This window comes from Pterocles gutturalis, unplaced genomic scaffold, assembly GCF_000699245.1.
Source record: "Pterocles gutturalis isolate BGI_N339 unplaced genomic scaffold, ASM69924v1 scaffold1780, whole genome shotgun sequence".
Classification (NCBI taxonomy): Eukaryota; Metazoa; Chordata; class Aves; order Pterocliformes; family Pteroclidae; genus Pterocles; species Pterocles gutturalis.
The window spans coordinates 28,035-48,608 of record NW_010140452.1 but is presented as its reverse complement, the minus strand read 5'-3'; the positions used below and the strand labels follow the sequence as shown (position 1 = coordinate 48,608).

General features: G+C 37.9%; 1 protein-coding gene across 1 annotated transcript in view; it reads right to left on the bottom strand.

Moving 5' to 3' along the window:
• The window catches only part of ADCY2 (adenylate cyclase 2 (brain)), a gene marked incomplete at its 5' end in the record, with an annotated part of 79,177 nt that overhangs the window by 30,825 nt on the left and 27,778 nt on the right, over positions 1-20,574 (bottom strand). The window contains 3 exons of the mRNA XM_010083650.1: positions 1,172-1,291; positions 8,765-8,902; positions 18,533-18,617. Coding sequence (XP_010081952.1) covers positions 1,172-1,291; positions 8,765-8,902; positions 18,533-18,617 — 343 coding nt within the window. The remainder of the gene's footprint in view (positions 1-1,171; positions 1,292-8,764; positions 8,903-18,532; positions 18,618-20,574) is intronic.

Sequence of the window (20,574 nt, the reverse complement as noted above, 5' to 3'; positions counted from 1 at the left end):
AGGAAACCTGCTAACTAAAAAAGCAAACAAATATAAATAAGCATTGAACCAGCTCGTATCCATGTGCTTGTGAGTACGAACATATGCAGAGACTGGAAGAAAGATGGTATCATTTCTTTGACAACACAGATAACTCAATGTCAGGACCAAAAGAAGATGTAGGCACCTATCCATAGCTGATGGTATTTAGTTAGCTAAATTTGAAAATGAGAAACAGAAACTCATGCTCTGCTGTTGCTGTATCAAGGTGGTGCCGAAAATCTGTAAGTGCTGTGGTTACTGCAACTGCTTTTTTCCAGGAGAGTTCTACAGCTAATTAACATCTTGCTTTTGTGTATGTCTAGGATTGTTTAGCTTGACGTAGTGAATGGGTTTTTCATGTAAAACAGTGTGTGGACTCACCAATTCTGCACAGAGATAAAACAGTCTCCCTTCTCCTCTTGCTACCCCTTGCTTATTCATCCAAAGGCTATTGACCTATTTTGGCACAATATATAGCTTGTTATGTTGAACTGCAGGTCTTTTGTAACCCTTTTAAGAATCATTGCTCTCTAGGATACAGATCCCCTATTTTTGCAGGAATGTCCTTCCCCCTCTTCTTGCATGTGCTGCTCTGCTTTTGTTCACACCAAGACATCTTCAAATAACTTCAGATCTTTCAAACAGTTTATACAGCGGTACATGAGTGTTGTCTTTCCTCCCTCTCACCCCAACTCTCAAATACGCAATGACAGAAATGTGATGATCACAGATTTCATATTTATCGCCAGGTCAATGACAAAAGTGGTGAATAATTTCAGGTCTGCCACTGGTCCTTGTGAAACCCATTTTCTCACTGGCAGCAACACGGAGCTTTCACTGCACAGTCTGCTTTGCAGTTGCTGTGTGTTCTGATATCTTGTAACACCTATTTGCTGGCATGAGTGAGCTAGGTTGCTTAGCTATCAGACTGTTTCCTGCTTTTCAATCTGACACTCATTAAAACTTCTGTTTTCAGAAGTACTAACCTCCTTTAACTTCCCACTTCCTTCAAATGCAGTTGCAGGTGACTGAAAATAAATCAAGCTTTTGCTGCAGTCTTAAAAACTGGTGGGTGTTTAACTTCAAGCGGATCTGGCAACAGTCAATTTAGCATAATTGTTGTAAACAAACAAAAGTAAAATGAACTTACCGGTAGGAAAAAACAGTTGTTTTGTATACACCACTGTGTCTGATTACTCGAATTAGAAAAACTTGCATTTGATGAATTAAGAACTGAGGGAAAAGCTTTCACAGCATTATCCAGGAAAAACTAGACAAAAACAACATATAATCCATTAGCTTGTCAGCTTTTTAAGGTCAAAATAGAGAAGAGAAATGGAGAAGCAGAGAAGGCTTGCCAGTAATAATTTGACTTTGGTATTTCACTGCAAATTGAAACAGAAAAGGGAAAATGACATCACTTGATTACTTGCTCCTGCATGCTCGGACAAAAACAACTTTGTTAACCTCCATCTGACACTTTCCATTTGACTAAAAGGCAAAAGGCTATTTGGTATGTTACTTTCATATATTAGAAGCTCACACACATGAGAGGCAATGATGAAATAAATTAAATATGAATAATTCCTGGGTTTACCTCAACTGAACCTCCTATTTAAAGACAGGAAGAATTAAAGAAAGTAGTAGTCTTCACTGCAGTTGATTTACACAGACTTAATCTTTCTCATAATAACGATAATGACAATATGGGTACTAATGTTATTGAAACAGAAGAGAGGAACCAGTATCTCCCAGGTCATCAAATTCAGCCAGTTGATGTCACAGGTAACCATCATCATACAGTGCCATTTTATGTATTGATGTAGTGCTTTCCTATCATAAAATCACAGAATCATAGAATCATAGCGTGTTTAGGGTTGGAAAGGACCTTAAAGACCATTGAGTTCTTAACAAGTTAGATTTGACTACATTAATTCCATTGCTTTGAATCTCACCACTTAAATGTTTCTAAGTTTAACCAGCATTAATGGTCAGCTCCCATGGTTTTTTCTTGTTGTGCTAATCTCATCCTTCAGCTTTCATATAGCTCCGTTCTCTCCCTAGTATTTACATTGCCAATATTTAATGCCATCTCAACCTTCACTATGCTCAGCAACCTATGTTTTTCTAGTTTCTTCCCTGAAAACAAGCTCTTCATTCCCCTGATTGTTCTAGTAAGTCACCCTCTCTACACACCTCTTTCAGTCCAAACTTCTGGGTGACAAAAACGGCAAACACACTTCCCAGATTTCGTCAGTGAGCCGTGCAATTGCATTAATACTAATTCTGCAGAAAATATGCTTTCATACATCCTAGAATGACAGCTCCCTAATTCACTGACCTCACGCAAGTGGGGCTCACACAAATCATGAAGTTACAGAAGCTCAACACATTGCTGCACATTGACATAATCCCAGCCACTAACATCACACTCAGCAAAGGTGAGGTAGTTTTCCTTCACTGGGGCTCATTTAGCTAAATGTGGTTTATACTTACCATGAGTTAAGAGCAGTCACATGGATGGTTATTGTGATTCAGCTGAGTTGTCATTAAACCCACATAATCAATCAAAATCCTGAACTCATCGCACCTCTACCTAATGAGCTTCCAAGTTGTATCAGAATTTCTTGTCATTGGTGTGTTAGACCAACCATAATCTTGCACTTTGCACTGAATTTCATCCTGGTTCTTTTACTAAAATCGTTAGCTGACCTCCTCCTTCTAAAATTCCAAGCCTTCCTTCACAGAAATTGCCTGTCACCTTAATTTCATCAGCAAATTTCACAATCCCTCTCATATCTGAAAATCCACACTGGGATGACCATTGCAGAGCTCCACAGATTGCCTTCCCCTCAGCCACTGTCATCTGCACATAGCCAGTTTGTAACACACCTCTAAATCCTTTCCTCATCCCCATCTTTACCCACTGCCCCAGAGAAAAACTCCTCAGTTCACTCAGAGTAACCAAATCTGGATCAAAATGGTTTATTGGTTTACTAACTAACACTAGATGTGGTCAGCCACAGCTCTGTGTAGCCAAGTCCTGAAAGCTTCCAAGGATGGAGATCCCACAACCCCCCTTGGCAAGACGCCCCAGCACTGTACTACCTGCATAGTGACTTTTTTTTTTTTTTGACTATCCAACCTGCCAAGCCACCAGCTGTGGTCACTGCCCTTTGATATGTTTTGTGGTGCTGCTGAGAAGAGTTTGAAACCATTATCAATGTAACACCCCTACAACAGAAGCAGGACTGGTTATGCACTCATGAAGGTGATTGATATGCCATCTGTTACCAAGGCTGCTTTACAAGAAGTTGTCACTGCCTCTGGGGCAACACACAGAATGGGTTCAGCTTTGTTTATACAGTTGCCCTTTCAGTTTTTCTTCCTTTGCTAACATGCTTCTGACTGTTTATGTGCAGCTACACATAATTACCCCACAATCAGTGAACTACACATTCAGGATCTGTATAGTAATATGACAGACAAATCACAATACCAGACCCCACAAAATGTTAATAAACACCTAAAAATTTCAAAACACCCTTCTGTAGCTGATCCTAAAGAGTCCTAATCATGCACAGACAGAGAGTTATATGCACATCCACCCCTTCTCACAGGATGCATGGGTTAAATGCACACTGTCTCCTCGGCATGGGGGTTACCTGCTTGCACACCCCTCCTGTAAGGAGATGCGGGTGCTCTAGCTTTATGTGCACCTGCGCAGCTCCCTCTGAATTGTTAATGTACATGCTGGTGAGAAAGTGCCTCATGAGTTCGTGCACACAGACAAACCCGAGGTGTGGGTCCCTGCATGTGGCAGCCCACACTGTCACCCCACCAGCTGCAGAGCAGGCAGCTCAGTGTCCGATGGAGAGGCTGCTCTCGCTGGCTGAGGCAGCGGTGTGATGCCAGAGGGGTGACTTATGGCAGTGTCACACCAGGTTTTGACAGTCATCTGTTTTCCACTTATAGGTCTCTTCCTCCTGTTATGGATTCCATGCTTCTTTTATACTTTTTTCCACACTATTTCATTCTTTGCTTCAAAGTCCCTTGGAAGTGCCTTGATTTCTGTTTAACCCAGCTGATGCTGTATTTCCTCTTTAACAGGAACAGTTTTGGGCAAATGCTCTCCAGATAGCTGTAAGTATTTAATCCTCCTTCCAGCCCCCAGCTATTTACACTGACATTCTCATCTGTCCTTGTTAATAGGTGATATTATTTGCCAAGGGCGGGCATGCATCCCACTAACAGTGCATTTACTTTTTTTGCAAACATGAAATAACTGTATTTAGTTTCAGAATCCCATCCCACACACGTCCACAGAGCAAAAGATTATATACTATGAAGAACTCAAACACAATTATTATATATAGATATGTATGTATATATATTTATATATATTTGTTTCTCTTAAAGCATTTAAATCTTGTTTTTGAGGCTTGTAGGGCATTTCTGACCTATAAAAGTTACCTGTATACACAGAATGCTATGTGAAATGTGGCATATCTGTGAACACATAAATAAACACAGAAAGGAAAAAAACGGATAAGGAAATGTTGTAATCTCCCATGAGCCAAACAACACTTATTTCTGAATGATGTGTTTGCACTTGTCTTTCTTGTCTCTCATGAGTTATCTACATTTGCTATCATGCTTTGGAGATATATATATTGTTCTTCAACATAGTATTTTTTTGTAAGAGACAGCTCAGTCCTACTAAGCAGTCACACCTACTCAAATGACTCAAATGACTCAAATGAAAGCAATATTTTTTATGAATACCAATGTTTGCCAGGGAACATCTGAGCACACTACCATTAAATTCTCATTTTAACTTCATACATTCTAACAGCTTTTTCTTCTCTCGTGTTTGTATAATCTGCAATCTTCACTTGTGAGGTTTTTGCCTCATATGATGAAAATACCTGCTGTGCTGCTACTTCTTTCAATAGGAACCATGTGGTGACAGACCCTCCCTCCACAACATGGGTTAGTGCATTTCTCTGGTTATCGGACCAAGAATCTGCAAAAGACTACATAATACACTAGTTTAAATCTTACCAAAAACAAAGTCAACTTTCTCGCCAAGGTACTTTTAACCTTTCTGTACAATCCACAAGGCACCAGAACTAAGGCTTCACAACGAACATGGTCCGATAGCCTGTAAACATGGCCAAGTCAAATGGGTTGTATCTCACCTTACTAAGCAGGCGAGCTTGCTGATTTTCACATTAATATACATAAAATAGCATCCTACTGAGAAGAAGGAAAGGTGGCAGAATTTAATGTTAACTGCCCTAATCAAATGCACATTGAGTTAAACTATGGAATAAACAATAAAATGTGTAAAGTTTTAATAGTTACTATGTGAATGGGTTGACCCAGTGATAGGTGGGCAGGAGAAGAGAGCTAGGAAATACCCCTCCATTGAACTACTGAATCATAGAGTAAAAGCCAAAATTAATTGATTCAAGTGCCACAGATAGTACAACTATGGCCATCAACCTGTGGCAGCATGATGTCATGCAGCATCCATCTGTAAAAACAAATATTACAATCATTTTCTGTTGAACAAGAAGGCATAGGCTACCCTGAGAACACTAACAAGTGTGCTTTTGCACACCAGCAAGAAACCCCACAGCCCAGAACTAAGCTCTTTAGGAGCAGGTGCTCCAGGAACAGCAGTTCCAGAGCAGAGCTGTGCATAGTAAATGGAAACACATTATCAGCAAAAACAAGGTCTGTCATGCTACCAAAAAATGCAGCTCAGCTGAATTTACAGCTTACGTTTAATTTGATCCCAAACTGTTTTCTCTTCCTTATTATACAAAAATTACACTGAAAATGGACATGTGAGGACCATTAAGAAAAGTATCAAAATCATCTTTGTCACCGTCATGCTCACCAACATACATTAAACAATGGAGCAGAAATACTCAAACCTCTGACAATCTTCACATTTCTAAAGATACGCTCTTTCAAAGGAAATAGTCTAGTTGTTCAAAATTCAGTGGACAGAAGACAGGCAAGCAAGTAACATCCTGACTCTGAAAGATGATAGTAAGAGCACTTTCCTGGGACAGTATAGCCCTGAGATCCTGTTGCTGCACGAAGAAGCATTCATGAATTTGATGCAAAATCACTGAAACAACAAGCTCTTCCAGGGCTCTTTCATCATGCCACTTTTGTTGAGATCACATGAATCTCAGAGGATGGTGAAGCACAATCATTTGATGTTATCATATACAGTTATTCATTTAGTTTCCAGGAGCTGACCCTTTGTAGTCATGCAGTCCTACTGTCTCTCTGAGATTGTTCCCTGCCACATACCTTCTCCTGTTCTGTTTAATGCAGGTCAGCTTCGCAAAAACAGTCTTCAACAGCCATTGACTGTTGCCCTACTCTATATATGGTGCCAGATCTAATGCTCAATGGAAGCAGCATTAGTCACCCTCTCCCTCCAGCTAAGAAGTATTTGATACTTATGTCACATTAGCTGTTTTTTAACTTCCTTCCACTGATGATGACTATATATCTCAAACGTGAAGACTAGATTTAGATGTCTGCTGAAACAACTAATTTGAAATAAAGTTTCACCCCCACTCTTTTCTAATGTCCCTCGACCATAATGACTGAGTTTTATTTGACATTTTGGTCTTAATTATGATTTATTAGGTGTGGGGTGGTTAGATGCTTTTTATCTCCATTAAATTTTAATGGCTACATTTTGCCTTTTTCTACTGAGAGTTCACGGAAATAAATGCAGTTAATGGACTCTGCAATTAAGTACATGTTGCTTGGAGATATAATAATGATACTTCAGAGTCTCTCCCACAATTTGCTATTAATATTAAGGAAATGCAAATTTCACAATCACATTTAAAGTCATTTTTGCTAGTCAAACTATTAAAGTTTAGTTTCAAGGTGGGAATTGTACTTAAAATTATAATCTCATGAATATCATGGAACATGATTATTTGTAATACTGCAGTCATTACTGATAAGGCACAAAGATTTTGAAACACAGCCTATTAAGTTTTACTGTAACGTTCAGTCCACATAAAAATGGACTTGAACCAATAGAATTAAAAACTTTTTCTAAAAATTATGTAGTGAACAACTCCTTTTTTGTTAAGAGGTCTTTTACTTGTTGAAGGCCAAATGCGAAGTGGGCTGTACAGAATAGTAGAACTTCAGTCAAGGAAAAAAACATTTGCTGACCATAGCTTCTTTTATACTTTTTAACTTAATAAATAACCATATGATTGCATGAATGGTAACTCACAGTATACTTTAAACCCAAGTAGGTTATTTCATTTCTTCTTATACATCTTTCAGGTCCTTTCCAACACTAATCATTCTATGATTCTATGTATAGAGTTCAAAGTAAGAGAAAATCCAATCTGACCTACGTTTTACAAACTACTCCATCTGAGGATTTTGCCCTGTAGTACGCCAAATAACTTTTGCTTGTCTAAAGGTTATAGTTCATAAAAGCATATAGTCTTCAGCTGAGGACAAGAAGTGATGAAGAATCAACAACTTTTCAGAATAATTTGTTCCCACTGATAAATGCCTTCACTGATAAAGAGAGTTCACGTGTACCCATTCAAAAGCCCACATTACATCACTACATCATTCTGACAAGTTTAGTACTTACTGTAACAAATTATTGACTAAGGGTCCCCTGAAATGTTGTGGGAAAACAAAATAAAACAGTGTAGGTATCAACAATCTTTAAGTCCTTTATGAACCTCAAGTAACAAAAGTACCAGCAACTCAAGGAAGTGCTAGACTTGCAATTTCAAAAGCATTGAATGCAAATCTCACTCACTTAAAATGTGACTAATACCTATGCATTAATGTTGCAATGAAAATATTACCTAAATAAATATGACAGTTCTCATTTTAGAGATACAGAGCTGAGTTGGAACACTTTCACAGGTTTACAAACAAATGAATCGTGCTCTGCCCATAGGGCAAAAAAAGGGAGGGCTTTTGATCCCATATACTGCTTGTCCCATTAGACAACACATCATTCAGAATTAATGAGGACATTAAGATTCAGGCTTTATGCAAACTAATGACAGATCTACTCTGTATTTGCTACAGTTGCAAATAAATAACAGAATTACATGGATTTTCCCTATTAGGAGATAAAAGCACAGTTTGAAATGCCTAAATAGAGGTAAACCCTAAAGTAACAAAAGTATCAGCAACTTTTGAAGTTGTAACTTTGAATTTTTGTCCGTTTTCAAAACAAAAAGACAAGCACATGAAATTCAATAATGTATACATTATAATCATTTTGTGATCAGTAGAAGAGCATCACAAATCTGAATAAATCTTAGCTTATTTCATGCAAAGTCTTACACACATCCTGTGAGGAGGTACTTCATTCTTTGAGCAATACACTGTTTTTCTAAGTAATGCATATATGAGCCAGGGATTTGAACAATTCAACCTGGGATTTAGCTATATTGTATTCCTTATAAATTACATCTTTCTTTAACAAACTTAGCCAAGATTTGAGCTCTTGCTGATTATCCTATTTGCAGAAGTGTCTATTATACAGTATGTTTTCTGTTGCTCTGCTTTAAATTTCTGTCTCTGGCAATCATTACCATGTAGGTTCCTGATATGGCCACGGACATGAATTCGAAATCTGAACAAATACTGAACAAAAAACAAAATCTTAAAATAATAAATAAACAAGAAAAATTACCCCTTTTCTGCTTACCATGTTGAATACAGCCATAGTTAATATTATAGCAGTGGTTGTCAATGTAAGAGTGATCCGTGGCCAAGGACGGTTTGCAATTATTCCAGATGATTTCAGGATCCACAACAGTGAAGATGATGCTTTCTTGCTACATTGCTAAGTAGAAAGAGTTTAGAAAAGAGAAAACAAAAATAGCCTTAGTACATTCAATACTATAAACAAGGGTAGAATTAAGAAGGCTCAAGACTGAGGGCAGCACTAATCTTGAAACATTGTACAGAAGTATTCAACTATTATATTCTCATAAGAATTACAGATCATGATTATACATGAAACTAAGTGCAAATTTAGTTAAAATATCTGCCATAATATAAATTCTATTAAATAGTTGTAATTTGCAATAACCTTATTAAACATTCAATACATATTACTAATTATAGCAAATACAGATGTGACAGCAGTGTCATTACCTCCAGTATCAGTAAAAACCAAGCAAACAAACTGACTTTCCCCACCTCAATGGAAAGAGCAATATTTAGTAGCCTCCGGGAACTTCAAAATGTAAATAATGAGGCTGCACAGTCTTGGACAGAGAGACAGAGGTCTCCTCATGCAGGACAGAGACTGTAGAAATAGATATATCCCTGGCAGTCCACAAAACAGTGGGGTTTCTGGGTTTTTCTTTCATTTGTTTGGAGACTTGTTTGATAACTCATTTTAAGGGAAAGGTAACTCAGGAGAGCAAATCAACCTTCCCTAAAACTATCTAGAAAACAAACAAGCATTTCACACAACAATCAGTCTTACAATTTGACACAAAGAGTATTTAGTGAATTGAAAATTTTTCTTTTATAGTGGCAAAAATTAACAATAAAACTCATTTAACCTTCTTCCAAGAACACGTTGCGATGGCCTCCATTCATACATGCATAGTGCCTAGAGACACAAGAGGCTCACACAGAATAAACAATTTGTGGCACATCCAATAAACACTAATTTTTCCAAAACTTTAGCACTGAGGAGATAAGGTTGCCTAGAAGCACCTTGTGCCCTTTCCAAATGTCAAATTCAGCTTTACTGAAACCTCTGTAAAAAAGGCAATTAAAAGTTAAAGAACAAGACAGTTCCACAAAAGTATTCACTTTTAATAACTCATTTTCTCTATCATTTTCTCTATTTACTTAATATTATCAGAGAACACTGAGAAAGTATGAGGAATATAAAGTGGATAAGAAATGATATAGACAAAGCAGCACATAGTGTTCTCCTTTCTGAATTATGTTACAGGAAGCTATACTGCTTAAGGAAATTATTTAGGATAAGAAATTCCAAGAGAATAAGCTAATGATAAAAATAAATTATCTGACCTAAACCAGACACATTTTATCATGAATTTTATCTAACTAAAGGCCACCTGGTGATGATCAAAAGGGCAATGACAGATGGTGGAACCAAAGTAACCTAATCAGTGAAGAACAGAAGCCACTGAATCTGCTGCTCCTAAGACCATCGAAGGAGGATGCTTCAGCAAGAGTTTCTGATAGGAAACCTACCAAGAAGCCTCAATGAAAAAAACTGCCTTTCCAGGATGCCCTGCAGACTAAGGGTGGTTACTGCCTAAAAGGATAGCATGCCAGAACTGGGCAGGTAATTTTGCAGTGGAGCAGAGAGAAACTTCAGATTGTGTAAAACATAACGGCATGTTTTAAGGACATTGTAGGTATGTGGACAACTTACAGGATGTTTAGAGGATGGGACAAATGTGGACCATGGAGGAACAAGAGCCGGTAAATGGAGAATAGAAGGGATGAAAGGAAATTGCTGCATGTAAAGACTTGTCTGAATGAGTCTATTGCATATTCTTATTACATTCTATCTCTAACCATCTTCTGTGCAAGTGCAGTCCTTATTTGGAGCCTGCATGTGTGCAAATGCTAGCAAATTTCATGCTGGACTACATGGCAAGTAGCACAGGACAGGTGCCAGACACTGGAGCGAGATAAATCATGTCTGTGGCAACTGAGGGCCTGGGTGCCAGCAACTGAAGTGTCTCAGACCAGTCCCTGGAGAGACCCACAGAGTGTGTGGGAGAGTGTGTGTGTAACCATTAGGAAACTTCAAGTTGGACTAGCTGGTAAGTAGGAGATCTACATTTGGAGAGACCCAAGGTTTGAGCAAATCACTGCATAAGGGGCACCGAGGCTGGGCATGGATATCTTATCAACTTAAAGTCCATACTGAGTGACCCACAAACGAGCATGCCTGTGGATGACGACAGGGATGATGACAGTCAGGGTGTGCCCCATGTTCCACTAGGAAACTTCAGTCCTCATCAGCCATAAATGAGGAACTAGACCATCAGTGTTGCTCATATTTACAGGACTGCTGCTTGCTTCTATGTAGGTGCTGGTAAGTAAAAGAACTGCTCTCTCTGTGTATCTGTGTGGTTGTCCTGTGTACAGTATATACCTGTGTGCCTACTGGGAATACGTGCTCAGCCTCACCACTGGCTGTACCTCGGACATGGTACTGACAGCTCCCCATCAATGGGAGTGGGACAGAAGGATCCCCTGGGTCTTTAATTCCATCAAACTGGGCTCAAGTGGACCAGGAAGAAGATCTCCCCTGGCTCTTGAACTCCACTGGATTCAACAAGCTCTAGCAGATCCCATTCTCAGTTCCAGAACCTCAAAAAACATGTCTCAGAAACAGATGCAAAACAATGTCATGAAAACAACGTTTTCATGCTTTTTTAGTGCTTGGCAACGTAAATTGATGGCTTCCTCTGCACCAACAGCTTGTATTCTGTTAATTCTGAAAATAAAGTTTCACACAGAAAATCTCTGTTGAATACCAAAATCTAAATACATGAATGTTGACATCAAATGATGGAGACTTCTCAGACTTTTCTACTTTAACATCAACACTCTCAGTTGTTACATTTGAACTTTCTTCATTTTTTAAAAGTAATAATTGAAAAAATTACAGTACAGAATTGCTGAGATTACTTAGCAATATCCATGCTGAGAACAGCATTTATGGCTGATGACTGCTTTATTGCTTTCCAAGTACCTGTAGACTTTTGAACAGACTTCTGTAACTTCTTTACCATAACTCCTTGCAATAATTCTAAACAATTCCTTTGTTTACAAGACTTTTGATCAACATCAGCTGACTTTGCTAATGTATTTTAGCAAGGAGAAACTACTTGGACCTATTTCTACATTTCTTTAAAGAGCTCTTTTTCTGCTTCTATTCATCTTCTGGGAAAATTAATCACTAAGAAAAGTTCTGGAAAACAAAATACTTTTCAGAAAACAATATTTCATTTAGCCAGTGTGATTAATCAATAAAGAGATTCCACTCTTGCAGCTGCTATTGCTAAAATTACATATATTGCTGACACTGACCTGAAGAAAAATGTGAGTGTTGTTAGACTGCAACTTCAAAAAATGAAGTTGTGGATAGTTACTTTCACTTGTAAAACAGAAGCACACCAGAACTCAGTGATGCATTTCTTGACAGGCTGTTTAATGCACAGCTATGAGTTCCGCGGGGGAAGGAGCACAGTCTATTTCATACGGCTGTCATGTCCACCTGCTCTGTTAAACAGGTGTCTCTAATAACATAGAGAGGAGCCTATACAGGTTAAGCCAATGAGGCTCCTGAAAGGAAAATTTGTGTTAAGCCAATGAGGCTCCTGAAAGGAAAACAAAACAAAATCCTGATTCACACTAAAAATCTTTAAACCATTGAGTAGATATTCCTTGGAAAACATGAAAGAATACATTGTTGATCAGTAATTCTCCATGTGAATTAACAGTTTTGCTGAACTTCATTGTACTTTTGAGCAGTCTAAATCCAGTCTGCATGTGGTACAAGTGCAGCAGTTCAGTCTTTCTGAAAATTCAGGGAACTCCTGGAAGCAGAACTGGAGTGGTGGGGTGATCATTAAATTCAGACTCTTAATAGCACCAGCAGAAATATGCAGGTTTATTTTGTTGATTCATTAGCTCCTGTTAAACAATTTGTCTTATAAATGTTATGTCTCATTTGCAATTTTGGTAAGAAAATGGAGAATGAGATGAAAGGAAGAAAGTAATGATTTCTAGAAAGCATGCAAGAAGGGTAAAACATCAGATCTCAGTAGCATTAGTTTCTGTGTTTATTCTAAGCTGAGCTGGCAGAATATGGTTCAGTGTTTATAATTTACCAACCAGAAATAATAGGTATTTGTAGTATGGAAGGTGAGTAATCTATTACCTTTTAATCTGAACATGTTAAATCTGATATGACAGCTCAGCATGATAGTGAGTAATAACTTATTTTGAATATTCAGGTTACTAAAATGTATCCTGTGTTGTCTTTCAACACACAAAAACCTACTTCAGCATTTAACAAAATGAATGCTGTCTTTCTGAGTGAGATCAAAGAACTGGTGCGAGAATTAATTGTGACAGCTACGTTATAGATGAAAGACAGTGTCGCAAGAGCTGTCACACTTCTGCTTCACATGCTAGCAGAGGCTGGAACACCTTGACTGAAGACCTCTTATTTACACAAAGACAGTAAACCACATTTTCTACAGTTCTATTATTGCTTTCATTTTGCATCTAAATACACCTTAGTATTTCACTAATATTGATGTTACAAAGAATGAAATAAAGAGAATCAAAAAGGCCCCAAACTCAGATTTTTTTTCACATGCTCATTTTCACTCGGACTTGAAGAAGACAACAAAGTTCAAATCCAAAGAAATGGCTGACTGGCTGACAGTGATTACACTGACCTCAACTTGGAGAAGGGTGATTTTTTTATAGACATACAAGCTTAGACTTTATATACTTTCCTATTATTGATAAAAAGGACCAAAGTACTTCTAAAATAAGTACTGTAACACGAAGCCTTTGAAGTCCATAGTGGCACCTGTATGTAAATCTAAGCCAGGTATTTTGAAACATACAAACAGCATCCATGTGAAGAGTCTGCTCAACTTATATTGGATACAACTGGTTTGACAAAAGCTATAATCCTGAATAGAGAAAGAACAAGAAAAACTAAAACCAGTATCCCATTTTTGATTTCACCTTACTTTTCAGTGTTTATTACACTTCACAAAGGGTCATGTTAAAATGGCCAGGTGGTTCACTTCAACTGTCTCATTCAAAGAAGATAACACAACAGAAAGCTGTATAAATACGCCTTTAGGCACTCAGAGTTCAGTCTTGGTGCTTCCTGTGCTGCTTTCCTCATTCAAGAAAATGTACAGTACCTGTGTTATATGCTATTTTAAGGTAAGACGTTCTCAGTCCCTCTTGTCAAAGCTGTTCTATTTCATAGGAACTATTTAAAAAGCCACTGGTTTTGAGAAAGAGCAAACCTGAATGACTTTTTAAAGATGGTGCTCAGGGAACAGAACTAGAGGAAGGAGTTCTGAATGCTATGTTCCACGTTGACCAAGTCTTGATCTCCAAGTAAGACACTACCACCCAGAAACTGCCTCACACAACAGAAGCTCTGATCTGTGACCATATTGCAGTACTTACACATCATGGACATCACTTCTCAGGTAATACATGTAAAAGAACCTTCAAAACAATCTGTGTGCTCTCTGCTTTCATCCTTCTTATTAATTAACTGCAGGGAAAATTGTTTTAATACTGGACTGTTGGTAATTAGGTAGCACACTCGGATAGCTCTTTACTTGGAGATAACTTACAATCTCATCCTGGGCAAAGACACTAAAAGGCAGCATTGTGGGATTTAAAAAAAATCAAGATAGTGTCACTCATCAAAAACTATTAAAAGAGAACTTACTGGCACAACAGACATAAGAAACTTGTGGTTTTCACCCGGTTTGGCAACTTCTTCAGTTAGTCACAATCATATAACATGTCATAAGCATGCTAACTCAAGAAGGAGTAAGGTGAAGGACTTTTGTTACTGAAGTCAGTACATTTCTAACAGTTCCTGAGTCTGAACATAGAACCTAACTTAGTGAAGATGGATTTACCGTTGCAGTGCCTGTGCCAAAGACTCATCAGAATGACTTTTAGGTTTGATGAGCCTCTTTCATAGACCCTACTGTAGGTGCCCAAGTGCCTTTCTGGGTTCTCCCTGTCTTCCCCCATCCCTATTTTAATCTTAATTTACCAACAAAGCCTTACTACTGAAGAAACTGAAGTGACTCTGTCTTCCATTTGTATCTGCATTAAGAGAGACACTCACATCAGAGGTAAGATTCCAGGTTAAAATAATTTCCAAGTAGCGCTGATGCTCATTCCTATCCTTGCAGAGCTTTTAAGTATTTTAAGTGTACACAGTCTTTCTGACTGTAAAGTACCAATGCCAAGTACTTTAGAGTAAAATACAAATCTCTGCAAATGAAGGTAAAGATTGTGTATCACTCTTTATACAGTGGTGTGGCAATTGTAATGCAACTAATAAATAACGTGATCTCTTCTAGCAGGGACGGGACCGCTCACATACTGGCTGCACTTTGTTAGATGCTCTGGTGACCTCAAATCAGAGCATCTTTCATAACTGTGGAGCCAGTTATTTCTGATGTTTGTTTTGTTGTTATTGTGTTCTGCTAATTCCATGGTTCAACTGGATATTTAAGAGAGACTGTAAACATGTTCAGATGAGATGATAGGAAATAAATGTTTTTACTTCTAATCTTCTTTATTAGCTGAAGTAGCTAAATAAGTTTGCAAGGTATAAACATGCAACAAAAAGCCATTTCATACTGATGGAAAATAACCGGTACAAAGAGTATGTGGTATCAGTTAAGTGGAAGCATGTCGCAGGTAATGCAAAGAAATTTTTGAGACCGTATTTGAATGAATGCACAAAGAAAATCTGCTTGAGACTAATACTTCTTCTGCTAGCTACCTCAGCTACCTCAGTGATCTCTCCTTTACATGCTTACTGTGTTTCTTTTCTATTGATTGCATTACATTTTCCAATGTATTGTCAGGTAATCAGATCTCTGCTTCCTTGCATTCACATCAGGAGGTAAAACACATCTAACCATTACCAGGTTTCAGGCATTTCACAGTCATTCTATTAACTCATCAATAATCTAAAGAGAAAAGACACTGAAAATATATGAACTAAAGGACAATCACTGTCCTCTAGCTGCATGTAATTTGGGAATTAAGCCTTTAAAGGAAAATTCAAAGAAAATATTCAAAATTAATAAAAAAGAACAGACTGCATTTAAAATATGAAAATATAAGCCAAAAAGGATCTTTAAGACCAAAAAAACTCATAATACCAAGATTTAACTCTGAATACTGTGATTATCTAAAAAAGCAAAAAAAAAAAATGCATAGACAGAAAGAAATAATTAGAACATAAATGACAAAATTCCATTTCAAATTTCAGGACATATGCTAGTTTCAGGTAGGATTGATGCCTATGGGCAAATGACTGTTTCTATGAGAACTGTCAGCTCTCCCTGCCTTCAGCCTGTTTGCCCAAGATCGGCAGGGGATGAATGGCACACCACAAAGGCAGGTTCTGAAGTCCATCACCTGGTTACTTGTGCTACCACTCTGCCGCATCGTTTGGTGGAAACATTCCTATTCTTTTTTAATGGCTGATATTATCACTCCACAATAGATTTAGTTGGACTGTGCTGCAGTCCTGCCGAACAGTAAAATGAACTAATAATAAACTCAGAATGAGTGAACATAAATCTCTTCTTACAATATTGTAATTAAGTTCCATAAGAGCTATTAATTTTGTCATTACAGTCTGGATGCTTTGTTTTTCATTTACCGCTGAAATGAAAATCATACAGAGAAACTCGTTCAAAGTTGGTTTTTGTGTGACTGACTCTGCGGTGACATTTATAGACATTTATAGTTGGTGGAGACTGAGAGGGCAAAGTGTCAAAGTATTGAGACAAGAACATCATGCAGTGACAGCCAGGTGTCCTAACTTGAACTTAGATATTGCTGTCTTTGCTGGCACTGTAGGTCCCACTGTAAATATTCGATTACTACTGCAAGTTTATGTACCAGGTGCAGGTGCCCAGGTTGGTGATGGGGCCTGCAGGGGTGGCCCTGGTGAGGAGGGGCTGGGGCTGCCCTGTGCTGGACACAGCCCACTCCAGCAGAGGAGGAGGAAGAGGAGGAGGATGTACTCCATGCTGGAGCAGATGTTCACACTGCAGCCCGTGGAGGACCCATGCTGGAGCAGGTTGATGTTCCTGAAGGAACTGCAGCCCGTGGAGAGCCCACACTGGAGCCAGGCAAAAGCATGAAGGGAAGGAGCATCAGAAAGAAATGTTCATGTACTGACCACCTTCCACCCCTACTTGTGCTGCCTATGGGGAGGCAGAGGAGTCTGGAGTGAAGGAGTGAAACTGAGTTGGGGGGAGGAATGGGGTGGCTTTGATGTTTGGTTTTGTTTCTTACTACCCAAAATTATTGTAATTGGTAATAATTTAAATTGATTTTCCCCAAGTTGAGTCTGCTTTTTCTGTGACAAAAATCGGTAAGTGATCTCTCTGCCTGTATCTCAATCCATGAGCTTTCTCATCCTATTTTCCTCCCCTGTCCCTCTGAGGAGGTAGAGTGAGTGAGCAGCTGGGTGGGTGTCTGGTGACCAGCCAAGGGTAACCCAGTACAGTTCATCCGTCAGGGTCACTCAAGCCCAAAAAATTCTCTTCCTTTTTTGTGCATTTTTAGAAGAGAGATATTTGGTGATTTTAAAGTCTTTAATTATGTTCGGGTGTGTGTATACAAGCACATCCACATGTACTACATGCATTCTGCAAGGGAATCCAAAGTCTACCCTTTTAGGAAAAGAGGTGGGAAAAACCCACACTGGCAAAAAAACCCAACCCAAACCCTATTGGGATTAGGATGATAAAGCTTGATTTCTGTTAACACTATAGTGTTAAAGCTCATATATTGATACCTGTTTGCATGAGAATTTCAGGCTTTTTCTTCTAGAAAGAAAAAAAAAGTTATGGGTCAGGTAATGGATATGTTACTGAAACACAATATAGGGTGTCGCTGTGGTTAAAGCTGCAAAACAATACTTGGATTTTGACATGAAGGAAGAAATCTTAGGGAGAGGCCAGGGGAAAGATAAACCTACTGCCTCTCTTGTTAGTTGCCTCTCATCCGTCACCTTACAGAACAACACCCATGTGAAGGAAAGACAGCGCTGCATCAACTATGGTCATAACTTACTTGCTGAAGGGCTTCTTAGCAGCACAGCTTCTGCGTTAGAGCAGCTAAACTCATAAAGACATAGACATAAATAGCTCCTCTTCAAGCTATTTATGTTATAACACGACATCTCACAAGAGAACAGAAATGCAACAATTGGTCTCCATTTCTGGGAAGCATTTACAGTACATACAAGACACAGGAAAAACAGCATTGAAAGTAGGTGTTAGATACTATTCAAGTGGCATGACTTCTCAACTCTGACTTGGGATATTTGCTTAGCCATCCCTTTAAATGCAGGAAAATATGTTTGTATCGCTCCTAAGCTGCATTATAAATAAAAGCCCCAGGAGAGTGTATGTCCCAATACTTCTTGATACCGTTCCATTGGAACCTCTTTTTCCTACAAGCATTTTCTGTTTTTCAGATAAATGGGGACATTTTATAGCAAGTTAACATGGACAAAACAACGTCCTCAGACATCTAAGAGTGCAAGCCTTTCTCATTTAACTGGTACTCTGCAAAGGCTTAGCAAAATCAGAACATGTTATTTAAACAAAACCATTAACTACTGGATTACATTTCCTTGAATACCTACCAAAAGCTGTCCAGCAAAGCAGATAAACAAAATGAAGGAAAGCAAGAGAAATGCAGCCCCAAATGAAATTCCAAGAATAGAAGTTCTACAAGAAATAAGAAAACATGTATTAATTTTTCTGTTCCGCATTTGTGAATAATAGTGATCATATGAAAAATTACGATGTACAAGTTGCAACTTCTAAACATCAACACCATGGAAAAACAATTTCAATCCTTACCAGAATGACAGGCCTTTTTATTGCCATTTTCTCAACTCTCAGGAATGCTTAAATTGGCTTTACCTTGCACTTTGCAAAACTATTACCATGAGAAGATAATAATTTCCACACAAATAATTTAGATGACAGAGTGCATTAAGAGCAGAAATGTTTTGTTTTTACATTAGAAAGCCTGTATTAAAGAAGATCCTTATTGCTTTATTTTTATGCTGTTGATTTTATCATTTAAGAGTCTAACAGATACACAAAACAAACTCATTGCTAGTGTACATTCCCTCACAAAGGTAGGAAAAGCAATAGCGTGGGACAATGACATCCAGTTTTCAGTGTCTCACAGCTAGAACCTGGGATATTTGTGATGCTGCAGTTACTTAGTCAGCAAGAGCCCTGACTTTTGTTTCATAATAGACAGGGATTCAACACCTCTGAACACTCCATTTCGTATCAAATTTGACTGGCTGGACAGTAGATTTTGAAGTATTGGAGGACAGGATAGGAACGAAAAGCAAATGCTATGAAGAAAAAAAAACCCAACAGACTTTAATGAAAAAAAAAAACAACTGAGTAATCTATACTCTTCCTGAAATCACCCTTACTCAGCATTCCAACTCATTCATTTCTTGTGTATTATAAAAAGGAAAGTCTAGCCAAAATAGCGTCACTGGATATTCAGTGAACAGAAACAGGGATGCAGAAACAATTTGTGCATCATTCATCCCGCAACTGTGGAAATCTCTCTATATGAGTTCCACAGTAGAGGGTAATTGCTCCATCAGGCACCATACAAGAGCTACTTAGCATGTTTGAAAGATGCAGTGGGACCTAATTATGTTTAATGAATGCCAATAGAAGATCAGAAGCTCTGGACCAACTGAGTTGTTTAAGCAAGGGAACTAGATGCTGTCATGAAGTCCCTCACCTGAGCATCTGCTTTCAGTTTTAACCACAGATTTGACATTTTTACAGAATTCAAAAATACCTCTCAACTCCTTTGAGAATCATCAAATATACTTTATCAAACCTTATATGCTAAAAATATTGGCCTGATATTTTAGAAATAAGTTCTATATTCCTTGCTTTTTCCACAAAACCATAGTAAATGTTACATATTAAGTTAGCTCCTCCATAAATATATGATTCAGAATTAAAATACCTTATTAATAAAAGCATACATCTCTGGTCTTTAGAGATGCCATCCGAATTCAAATATATACATTTTAGAAACAATAGTACTGAAAATTTTGGAGTAGAACTCTATGGATCAATTTCCTTAGATTACGTACAAATATTGGAAAACATTTTGATCTGTTTCAACAACAGTGTTACAGTAGCTATTTTCAGGAAAAGAACAAAAAAGCATTAATTTCACAAACCAATTTGATGCCGTATTGCTGCCATTAAAAGCATTTTGGAGAATAATTTATGAGCTTCCCTGCCAATCATTCAGAGAACCTCTTATATGCTAAGTATTCATCAGATTTAGGGTTGCTGTGAACAGCTGATGAAAAACAAAAAAAACGGCAATTCACAACATATATTAATCTTGAAATAATGTTTCTTTTAGAAGTTATTTGAAAATTGTTATTGTTTATGAATACATGTTCTCCAAGAATTTATCACTGAGACTGAGACAGTAAGTTGTACATCAGCGTATGTAAAACTACAGTCTCTGCTTGTAGGAATTTAAAATCTAGTCAGCAACAGCAGAGATAAATGAAAAGGAATATTATTAACAGGCTTATTTTTTATATATATGCATAAGCACTTAGAATCAAAGAATCATAGAATCATTAAGGTTGGAAAAGACCTCAAGGATCATCAA